At 37.4% G+C, this 12,072-nt stretch overlaps 1 protein-coding gene across 1 annotated transcript in view; it reads right to left on the bottom strand.

Moving 5' to 3' along the window:
* Nucleotides 1-430: 430 nt before the first annotated feature.
* tnikb (TRAF2 and NCK interacting kinase b) overlaps nucleotides 431-12,072 on the bottom strand; it is a 111,064-nt gene continuing 99,422 nt past the window's right edge. Inside the window, exons 26-31 of the mRNA XM_055150928.1 lie at nucleotides 11,730-11,864; nucleotides 10,014-10,114; nucleotides 9,791-9,940; nucleotides 7,990-8,149; nucleotides 5,853-5,992; nucleotides 431-2,739 (exon numbers count right to left, since the gene is read on the bottom strand). Of these exons, the coding sequence (XP_055006903.1) occupies nucleotides 2,656-2,739; nucleotides 5,853-5,992; nucleotides 7,990-8,149; nucleotides 9,791-9,940; nucleotides 10,014-10,114; nucleotides 11,730-11,864 (770 nt within the window). The 3' untranslated portion in view covers nucleotides 431-2,655. The remainder of the gene's footprint in view (nucleotides 2,740-5,852; nucleotides 5,993-7,989; nucleotides 8,150-9,790; nucleotides 9,941-10,013; nucleotides 10,115-11,729; nucleotides 11,865-12,072) is intronic.

Here is a 12,072-nt window from a genome sequence, read left to right as displayed (position 1 = left end):
GGTTTTTTAGTATCCTGCTTATGATCTTTTATGATCAGGTTTTTTGAGTATCCCGTTATGATCGTTTTTTTGAGTATTCCGGTTATGATCGAGTTTTATGATCGGTTTTTTGAGTATCCCGGTTATGATTGCGTTTTATGATAGTTTTTTTTGAATATCCTGCTTTTGATTGGGTTTTATGATCAGGTTTTTTGAGTATCCCGGTTATGATCGGGTTTTATGATCGGGTTTTTTTAGTATCCCGGTTATGATTGGTTTTTTTTGTATCCTGGTTATGATCGGGGTTTTTTAGTATCTGCTTATGATCTGGTTTTATGATCAGGTTTTTTGAGTATCCCAGTTTGATATTTTTTTTTGATCTGATTATGATAGGTTTTTTTTAGTATCCTGCTTTTAATCATTCTTTTGAGTATTCTGATTATGATCGGGTTTTATGATCGGGTTTTTTTAGTATCCCAGTTATGATAGTTTTTTTTTTAAGTATCCTGATTATGATCGGGTTTTTTTAGTATCCTGCTTATGATCATTCTTTTGAGTATTCTGATTATGATCGGGTTTTATGATCAGGTTTTTAGAGTATCCCGCTTATGATAGTTTTTTTGAGTATTCCGGTTATGATCGAGTTTTATGATCAGGTTTTGTGAGTATCCCTGGTTATGATTGCGTTTTATGATAGTTTTTTTGAATATCCAGCTTTTGATCGGGTTTTACGATCAGGTTTTTTGAGTGTCCCGATTATGATCGGGTTTTATGATCGGGTTTTTGGAGTATCCCGCTTATGATCTTTTTTTGAGTATCCTGGTTATGATTGTTTTTTTTGTTTTTTTCTTTTAGTCAGTTAATCGGTTGAAATATGTATTTGTTTTGTTTTGTTTGATTTTATTTAGATGATAATGTAACGTGTAAGTTTCTATTTTAAAGCTGCACTATGTAACTTCTTTAGTTCAAGGTAAGCCATCCTCAAATTTAATTACTTAAAATCCTCTAAATTACTTATTACATTTCATCCTTTAATTGTTCTAAAACTCTCTGCAAAATATTTTTACTTTTTACTCTTTAAGTACATTTTTAAACAGGAACATTAATACTTTTACTTAAGTAGATTTCTTCATGTGATACTTTTACTTTTACTTAAGTAACAAAACTGAATACTTCTTCCACCACTGGATTTATATGGGTCAATAGCAGAATTTGGAGATTAATGCTTGTATGTCAAAAGGCAGAATAAACTAATGATTTACGAGTTTAATCTGTCTTTATATAAATACAGTGTTTCCTGGTGCTTTTTTCCTGCATAAATGGCTGTTTTTGCACAAACTCCCTCTGCTGGTGAAGTCTTGTAAGTGCAGTTTGGGTCAGACACACAGAGATAAGTAAGAGTTTTGAGAGATTTTGCCACGCACTCTTTTTTAATCACGTCTTCAGTCCACCAAAAATTTCTTCAAGGTGTGCCGTGTAACTTTTCGGTCACCTGTTACCTCTTGTTTCTATGGAGATGTCACTGCTCTGCCTGGAATGTTCCACAGTGTGACATTAAACAGCTCTACTTTACATTTATTCAATTATAGGTGGTTTTACAGCTCAAAAATAACTTGTAACTTGGTCTGGTTTGATCTTCATGAGGATACAAAGCTTTAATGACATACCGTGGAACATTCCAGACAAAGTAATAAGATCTACAAGATGGACCCTCCACCAGAAAAGTTACACAATGCAGCTTTAATCGACTAAAGCCCTAGTGGATGGAAATTTGGCGAGACACAAAATCTGTTGTTTTAATTGTATTTTTGCGCAATTAAAAGACTTTTGAACTAAGAGTAGGACTTTAAATAATAATAATAATATCTGTGGGTGCACGTAATTTTCTATCATAACTGTTTTGTGTAAAGTCGCACTGTGTAACTTTGCCAGCTGCTTGTCTCCATGGAGATGTTATAGCTTTGCCTGGAATGTTTCACAGTATGGCTTTAAACTTGTCCTGGAGGCATCACGTATTTGGAGTGAAGAGTTACAGAGAGTTACATGTCAGATCTATGTGTTTCAAGGGAATTAAAACACAAACGCAAAATAGAAAAGTTTAAGACCATACTGCGGAACAATCGAGGCAAAGCAGGCAGCGTACCATCCACCAGAAAAGTTACACAGTGTTTCTTTAAGCGTTATAATGATAAATGTATTGTAATTTATGTCTGAAAATCATTTGTGCAGTCAAACGTTTTACAATTTTTAAGTTAAAGGGACTGTACAAAAGCCAAACATCGATATTAAAACAACACCGTAGCTAATTGAACGGACGCAGAGTTACGACATCGCCACGACTCAGCATTTTGACAGCTACGACCTTGCCCCGTGACCTGATTACGTCCTCAAAACCGGCCGCCGCTCCTCTCAGCGTGAACGTTTAGTGGCTTTATGTTGAGCTACACAGAGAATTCTCCAAAGGCTAAAGAGGCAGTCCACAGACTTTTTTTTTAAAGTTTCGCCTGCGATCTCGTCTCTTCCCCGTAGCAGCTTGTTGTTTTCCTCCATAAAAAAAAAAAATCACTCTCTTTTTTTTTTCTTTTTCTTACACAGTCCCCCACAGTCCTCCGCCGTGCGATCCGCCGTCGGCCGTTTCGTTTGTCAGTTTGTCCGAGCGCAGCCGGAATCGCCGCGTTACCAGTTCATCATAGAGCTCCTGTTCAGAGTCATGAAGAAGACTTGACTACTGCCTCCGGACCGGACTGACGCAAAGAAAACCTGTAAGGAAACAGATCGCAAAACATAAATTAATAATAATAATAATAATAATAATACATTTTATTTATATATCGCTTTTCTAAACACTCAAAGGGTCCATGTACCATTCGTTCTTTTGAATTTCAATTAAGAACAAAAAACAGTAAAATGGGAAAACTGTTTATTATTTCGTTATTTTGCTTTAGAATAAAACCAATATAAGTAGAGAAAGACAAAATATCAAAATTAAAATTGGCACTGAGTTTCTTGATAGGTGTTCTTTGGATTAAACTTTAAATTAAATATTGGAAACAGAGGTCGAAATCTGTTTTTTTGTTTGACACTAAATCGGAATAATGAAATAAACTCTTTTCTCATTTTATTGTTTTTCGTTCTTAATTGAAATTTAAAAGAACCTCAAAGACAAAGAATTTAAAAAAGTACATACATATAGAAAGAAAGATAATCAGACAAAATACAGGTGTGATTTAAGAGCGGGTTAAGCATTATTAGCTGTTCTAAATTGCGTTTTAGTAGCAATTGCAAAACATCAGAACAAAAAGAACAGATATTTTTCCAGCCCTGACATGTTGGCCAGAAACTGCAAGGCTGCAAGTTTTCAAGTGCCATAATTTCCTCCACAAACAACAAAAATCTAAGGCTACGTTTATACGATGACGGTCTGGACAAAAGACGGAAAAGTGGTGTCGGGTCGTCACTTTTTATTCCGCGTTTAGACGAGCGTTTTCGTGCAAACAGTGACGCAAAAGTGTGTGGAATTGGATTGTGTATGTTGTATGTATTTAAAGCAACATGGGCGTCTTTGGACATGCAGAAGTTTTCACGCCACGCATTTTCATCAGCTGCTCCTCCCACAAAGTTGTTCCAGTGTTATGTGACGTAAATGTGTAAGCGACGTGAGCAGATGTGACCAGAGTTTTGCGTCTTGGGCAGTGTAGACAGAAACGCTACGGCGGAGTGTATTCAACTTTTCCACTCTGGAGGGTGGTTTCAGATTTTTGCGTTTTTAAGCCCCAAAAACGCCTTCACCGTCTAAACCAGGGGTGTCCAAACTTTTTTCATCAAGGGCCACATATGTAAACACAGACGAAGCAGAGGGCCGATCGAGGGCTTAAACTGGGGCTCAATACAGTGAATAATTGAAATATGTGCAGGTTTAACACGTTAGAATGAGCCATCAGTCTTTATTCAAGCTAAGATCCTTAAACCCACACTCTAAATATTAAATATTGGCTTTTTCAAAGTAGATTTTCAAAAAAAACTTGCAATAAAAGGTTTATTTTTCATTGATGCAAGGTCATTTGGGCTAATTCTCCTGGAAGCCTGAGGGCCAAGAAAAACTCGCATTTGGCCCCCGGACATGCCTGGTCTAAATGAAAGTCACTTCTGATAAAATATTTTGTCGTTTTTACATGCAAGCGTTCTCGTGTAAACAGGTCCTAACTCTACATAAAATCTCCAGGGCATTGTTACTGTTAATGGACCCACTTCTCCACAGATCTGACCTGTAACTTGGCCTTGTCATGTAGCCTACTTGTTTATATGGAGATTGTTAAATTAAACGCCATCCTGCTGAACAATGTGGAGAAAAACATTAATATCCAAAAGGAATCAAGCAGGTGGCGGACTTTCTCCCAGAAAAGTTACACAGTGCACCTTTATCTAACCGTACGTCCACGAAAATCTGAACTCTGCTCCACATGTTTGTGCAGACGGAGGATTGTCTGGAGACCTTTTGATTAAAAAAAGACTGATTGGAAATGACTGAATCTTTATTAAAACCTTGATTAAAATTAAATTCATTGCACAGCCCTGGTTTGCTACAAAGAATTAAATTGGTTTATTTTGTATTTGGCTGTGGTCATACAACAATATTTTTTAAATTTCTCTTTAAATGGCCAACACTGACTGAAATTTTCAATATAAATTAGACCTACCGTTTCCCTTAACATACTGTATATCCAAAGAGAGGGAGAGAAGAGAGGGAGAGAGAAAAAGGAGGAGAAAAAGGAGGAGAATTATTTCCTATTGTCTCCTGTCCAGATATGTCCAGAGAGAGGGAGAAAGAGGGAGAGAAATTAAGCGAGGGGTAGGGGATCAGAGGGGGTGAAAAGAGAGGGAGAGAAGAGAGATATTTCCTCCGGTCTCCTGTCTACGTATGTCCAGAGAGAGGGAGAGAAGAGAGAAAGAGAAACAAGAGGGAGAAGAATGAGAAAGAGAAAGAGAGAGAGAGACGAGAAATGGAGAGACTGGTTGGGATCAGAGGGGGTGAAAAAAGAGGGAAAGAAGAGAGGAATATTTCCTTCGGTCTCCTGTCCACATATGTCCAGAGAGAGGGAGAGAGAAGCAGAGGGAAAAAGAAGGAGAGAAGAGAAATGGAGAGACAGGTCGGGATAAGAGGGAGTGAAAAACGAGGGAGAGAAGAGAGAGATATTTCCTTTGGTTTCCTGTCCACATATATCCAAACAGAAGGAGAGAGGAGAAAGAGAGAAAGAAGAGAAATAGAGAGAGAGAGAGAGAGAGAGATATTTCTGCCAATCTCCTGTCCACACATGTCCAGAGAGAGAGGGAGAGAGAGAGAGAGAAGAGAGAGGAGAGCGAAAAAGAGGGAGAAAAGGAGAAATATTTCCTACACTCTCTTATCCACATATGTCCAGAGAGAGGGAGAGAGAAAGAGAAAGAAAGAAGGAGAGAGAGAAGAGAAAAGGAGAGAGGGGTAAGAATCAGAGAGGGTGAAAAGAGAGGGAGAGAAGAGAGAGATATTTCCTTCGGTTTCCTGTCCACATATGTCCAAAGAGAGAAAGAGAGAGAAAAAGTGAGAGAAAAGGAGAAATATTTCCTACGCTCTCCTGTCCATCCACAGAAAGAGAGAAGAGGAGAAACGAGAGGGAGATGGGGAGAAAAGGAAAGATACAGTATTTCCTCCGGTCTCCTTACCTTCAGAAGAATATTTCTACAAGCAATGAAACGAGTGGCTCAAAGGAGTTAATGAAAATAAAATGTTTGTATTTAAGACCTTGAGTATATTGAAAAAGCAGTATATTATGCATTATCATTATTAGTACAAGCCAGCGTGAGATGTTTTCCAGTCTAGTCCCGTGTGTGTTACTCACTTTGTCGTTCCTCTCTGACAGAAACTTGAGTCTCTGAGCTCTTTTGTGCATGAACACTCCGTCCAGGTGCCCCGTCTCCACAGACCTGATCTCTATGGCCTTCTCCCCCCAGCCCATGATCTGGTTCGAGTGGATGTAGGCTGAAACACACACACAAAACACAAATAAGTCAATTTATTTTCCACATTTGTCATATATTATTTAGTAGGGCTGGGTATCATTAAGAAGTTGCCGATAAGATACACACCTCAATACAGCGCACTTTCAATTCAATATGATATATTTCAAATCGATTTGATACAGTTCAATAAAAAATAAAGGCTAAATCATGGCTGTGATACTAAAAGTGTTTGTTAAACCACTTCATGTGCATAATTCATATGAAACACAAACACTTTAATCCTCAAAACAGTGTCAAAATGTTAAATGTGTCGCATAAATGAGTTTCCTTTCACTCCACATGCAACAAAACTGTAGCACTGTAACAAAATAATTTAGTAAAACACACTTAAAAATACTCTTGGTGATATATCGATACAGTAGCCCACGATATTGATACTGTATCATCACATTAAACGATACGATATATCGATATTCCGATATTTTTGCACACCCCTATTATCTAGTATTCCCTGTTTGCATCGAACTTCTGACAGTATAAAATAATACAGTAGTTATTTTATGCCTTAGTCTTATATAGCGCTTTTCCACACGTTTAATTTGCTTAATTTTGTGCGTTATTTACTCCAAACTCAAAGTGGAGGTAATGTCTATGTCTAGGCACAACAACTATAATAATAACAAACTAATAACTATAATAACTATAATCTGCTTAGTTTCTTGAGAATGGGAAGGTGTATTTATGTATTTAATTATGTCGGTATAATGAAAAATGCTTTAGTGTTTTGCGTATTGGTCATTTTTTGTCTGATTAATGGTTTCAGGCATAAAAATTCCTCCGTGATTTGGGTTAGAGAACAAACAAAATCCTTTAAGTCAAGAACTTATCGCTTGATTGAAACTCCTGAATACTTTGCTTTGCCAACACTGCAAAGTAACCTGTTCTGGTGCAAATAAATGTCTTCTTATCTCCAATTAACCTTTAAAAAAACAAATCTAATCTTCTATTTGTATTAGTTTGATGTCAATAAAGTTAAGCTGACTGTAATGTGTTTTAGGAAACATATAAAAAATACCGTATTTTTCGGACTATAAATCGCTCCGGGGTCGCACCAGCCAAAAAATAAGCAATGAAGAAGAAAAACACATATATAAGTTGCACCAGACTATAAGTTGCACTTTTTGGGGAAATGTATTTTATAAAATCATCTTGAAAGGCAAGTTCTAGTAATAAAAATAGAACAGAGAAAAACAGGCTGAATAGGCGTTAATATGTTAACATAACATATGAACAGTTATTCAGATAATTATAGCATAAACAACAGAACATAAGTTTACCAAACTCACGATTTCACTCCAAATCACTAAATCCATTGAATTCTTCTCCTCAGTGTCACTTCTGCACAACCTCCGGAGGTAAACCGTAGATCCATGAGGTAAACAGAGCGCTGCTTCCTCTTCTGTGTAGCTGTCGTCAGACTCAGCATCAGTTCCAGTTAGAATTATTCCGGTCTTTCTGAATCCCGACAGGATGGTTTCGATTGTCATTGAAGTTTGTCGATTCATCCAGTGACTTCAAAGGGAAGCTGCATGGTGCATCCTCCCGGTTCCCGTGAAGCCTTTTTCTCCCTCCCCGCTTTCTGCCAGTCACTCACAAGTTTCTCACTCACTCCAAACCTTCTTTCTGCTGCTCGATTACAGTTTTCGGCTGAATATTTCACTATTTGTGGCAAGACAGCGATTTTTTTCTACAGGAGGCATGCGCAGTAGAGAGCGAAGTGACAGTGGTACTGGAGTAATAGGAGTACTAGATACTGACACACAAGACTAGATCCTCTCACGGCTGTCAAGTCTGAAAATGTTTATATATAAGTCACACCCAAAGTATAAGTTGCAGGAAACACCCAAACCATGAAAAAAGTGCGAATTATAGTCCAAAAAATACGGTATATTTATTTGTACAGAGCTTATAGAGGAGCCACATAACCCCAGTAAAGTTTTGAGTTTGTAACCGTACCGACAGAGGTGGGCATCTCTCCCCACTGCAGCACCACGTCTTTAGTGATCCTCCCGTAGGTGTTCACGTAAACCCCCTCGTCCTCGTAACACAGCAGCATCTCCATCCCGTCAGTCTTGGGCAGAATCACGATGGCGTGAGGCGTCACCTGGCCCTGGATCTGCACAGAGACAGAAAAACAATCAAATAAAAGTACAGAGGATTTTATACATGTGCTGATGTTGACTAAGATCATTCTAAAACAGGGGTGGGTGTTTTTTTTCCCATGGGGCCATATGAGAAACAGAAAATATTATGTAAGGCCAAAATGCTTAACTCAATTCTGCATAATATAAACTGTATTTCTTTATAAAAAGCTGTAAATATCATTGTTTTGACAAGCTGTAAGACTAGAAAGAGTTTATGTCAGACAAGTCAAACTGAAATTTAGCCCACAATATAATTATATGTGGCCTGCGAGTTCACCTCAAATATGTATGAGAGTTGGCCCGCTGGCTACTAATACTACTACTACTACTACTTTGATGAACTTGTATCTAAGAAGAGATGCTGAGTATTTGTTTCTGCTTTGGACCCATGTGTATCAGAGTAAATCATAGTCGAGCAAACTGAGCTTGGATGAATGTTTTCTTTATGATTTTTAACTGTTCATAGTTGAAAGATTGGATTTTCACTGAAGGAAGTTGTTATTTTTGATTGTTGACTTGTGAAAAAAACACTTAAAAACATTTAAGAGGAGCTGAAAAGCTACAGAAAGGCTATAGAGACATTATTTAAAATTTTAGTCATTATTTTATATTATACTTGTTCTGAATTCAATGTTTAAGCAAAACTATTATTAAACATTTATTTTAATAAGAAAAGGTTTAACATTAGAAAGAAAACATGCAGATGTTGTTGAAATTTTTCAATAAATATTTAAGTTGTAATTTTGGCCCTCTGTGAATTTGAGTTTGACACCCCTGCTTTATGTTATGACTAAACAATGAAAAAGTGAGGTTGCTTTACAAAAAATGTCATTTAAAAACACCTAAAATAAAATAAAAGCAATGCAGCTTTAGTCCATGCATGAGGTAAAATTATAAACTATGTTTATTTTGTAATTCCAGATTAGTTTAAAAGGGCCGGTCAGAGTCAACCAAAGGACCGTATGTGACCCAGGAGCTGTACAATGCCCAGGTCTGGTCTAAAATTATTCCACTTTTCAAATTGGTTTATTATTTATGTTCTTTTTTCAGGACTGATACCTGTTCAGACGAGTATCCACAATAGTCTTGAGTTTCTAAAAAGTTTTTAAATATAGAGAGTGCCATAATAAATCAGGTATATGTACATATTAAATTCTGTTGTCTGTTTTAAACTGGTTTAGGACAAAGCTTAAAAATCTTAAAAATGTAAAAGTGCATTTTGTAACTTTTCTGGTGAAGGATTCGTCAAATACTTTTCTTCACAGAGATATTTGCATTTGCTTCATCTGAAATGTTTCACAGTATGGCATTAAACCTTTCTATCATCATGAAGACCAAACCAGAGTTACAGGGCAGGTCTGTGGAGAGGCGACCCCGCTCACAGTCAGAATGTTTGTTTTTCCTAGTTGTTTTTGTGATATAAAACTACCTGTAATTGAATAAATGTAAATAAATCTGTTTAATATCATACTGTGGGACATTCTGAGCAGAGCAATGACATTTCCATAGAAACACGAATGTGACGGACCATGTGATTTTTAATAGATCCGTGGTTGAGAGCTACTTTTGTTCCGCACAACATATAAAATCCCATATATTGACCGCGCTCTCACATGTGAGGGGATGTAGATGTCATAGGGGTTTCCAGAGTCCACGTCGATCACATGGAAACCGACAGTGGAGCCGTAGATGACCTTTAACCTCTGGCCCTCCTCCACCGTGAGGTCGACCAGCAGGGGGCGGTGCTGCAGGTCGGTGAAGGACTGAAATCACACACAGTTATATAACACAGTAAGTACACTAACGCAGATTATGTTTGTTTCTAGTGGTTCTTACCTTGAAGGCCATGAACTTGTGGTAAGGTTTTGGGGCCCAGGCGTAAATCTCCACCGCGTTTTTCAGAGCAATCACCAAGAATTTGATCCTCTCGTACTTTACTGTTGAAAAGAGGGACGAGTAAAGTTAAGAGTGGGACAATTAAGGATTTGCGTGACATGATTTAATGTTTGGCAGCCATATTGGAGGTCAAGACTGTGATTATTCAGTTTATTTAAGTATAATCATGGTGACTTTAAACAGCGTGAACGACATAAAACTGTCCGAAATCGCCAGCTCGTTAGGTCAGTGTCATTAGAAGGTATAAAGCTAAAGTCGTCCTCCTGGTTTGTGAAATAGATGGGTCCGGTCAAGCAGAAGTAAACAGCAAGGCCAAAAATTCAAGTTAATGCATCTGATATAAAAATGTATTCAACAGATACATATGTACTCTAGTTTATGAAACTGTTTACATTTTTTCTCTACCATTTTTGGTTCTAAAGTTACATACGTTTTTTAAACAGACCATGTATGAAACATGGAACAAAAATTACTTCCCAAATTTCAAAGACCTGCAAATCATGTAAATAAATGGATGTATTTCATCATATCTTGTGTTATTCCATCTTTGAACTGTTGATGAAGATACATGATTTTTCAAAAAAAAAAGTTATTAAAGTATTTGGAAGAAAAAAGTTGACAAATTATGTAAAATCATGCACCTTCTACTTGTTTGTACAATTTTCCCTCTGTTACTTTTTCCCTCCGTTACCATGACCTTTCTTAATAAATAATCTCATTACTCAAAAAGTAAGAGGTTTTTCAACCTAATCTTGTACCATATGGTAGAAAACTATATGAAGCAAATATTCAAACCAGTTTGTTAAGGATATGTAAATGAGAACCAAGCTAGTTATCACTGTTTGTATTTATTGCCCAAAAAGTGCTGCATATTTCATTCCCTCCTGTTACCAACATGAGTTTTAAAAATTTTTTTTGTCAACAACTTGAAAGAATATCACAGGTTTAACTTGACCCTGTTGGAGTGTTAACTCTTTCCTACATTCTGATACTTTACTTATTTCAATAGTCCCTCTAGTTTCTGAATAAGAGACATTTGAATGTAAAAAATCTGCCCCTGTTTCCCTCCGTTACCACTTGACTGGATCCAGATCCTGATCTAATTCCAATGGAGCTCTTTGTCTAATCAACGCTCGCTCTGTGCACAACCTTTAGTATCCAGATATTTACAAAACTTAACTTACTTACTTTACTTAATTCATTCGACATTGTCCTACACTAACCAGGAACTGAAAACCTACACGGGGTTGGAAGCATATAAATATTTTGTACCAGGATGCGTGAGATCTTTGTTGATCAACAACTCATCACATCTGTTCCTGATAACAGCCAGGGGAAGTAAACGGGACAGTGGAAATAGGTGGGGGGGATTCCTTGCCGGAGAAAGTGAGGACGGAGGGTGGGTGGATTCTGTGCCGATACACCAGTGAGAAAATACTTTTGGTATATATCATTTCATTTATTCATTTTACCTCACCAGAAATGAAATGTTGACTGCACAGACGATTGTACTGAGTGAGCTCCATCCCTCTCTTTTTATGTCGTAGTTTTGAGAAATAAAAAACTCCTTTAACTGAATAAACACAAGATCTGTAGGAACATCCCACTGGACTGTGCGCTGGAAAAGTTACACAGAGTGCCTTTAAGCGCACGTACCGACTTTATAATGGACGCATCCCTCCAGCTCGCCCACAGTGATCCAGCCCTGCTTCTTCTCCACCTCGGGGTCGTTGTGGAGGATCCTGTTTCGGAGCCAGGACAGGTAGTACACACGCAGCTTGTTCTTCTTCCCTAAAAAAATCACACAGACACACAGTTTAGTTTTGCTGGAGTCAAATGTTGTGCTTCAATAACTGGTGGTTTTCTGAAAAGTGAATCACAATATGGGAATATCACTAAAATATCTGACTGCAAATGGTAAAAATGTGAAATGTCCATGGCCTTTCTGTGTCCCGGGATATGATGTAAACATGTTCAAATCAAATATTGCTCTTACTGA

Source organism: Boleophthalmus pectinirostris, unplaced genomic scaffold (assembly GCF_026225935.1).
Source record: "Boleophthalmus pectinirostris isolate CB_2022bp ecotype Guang Dong unplaced genomic scaffold, ASM2622593v1 HiC_scaffold_15, whole genome shotgun sequence".
In the NCBI taxonomy this organism is placed as follows: domain Eukaryota; kingdom Metazoa; phylum Chordata; class Actinopteri; order Gobiiformes; family Gobiidae; genus Boleophthalmus; species Boleophthalmus pectinirostris.
The sequence above is the reverse complement of the archived record's forward strand: the minus strand, read 5'-3'. Positions and strand labels throughout refer to the sequence as shown.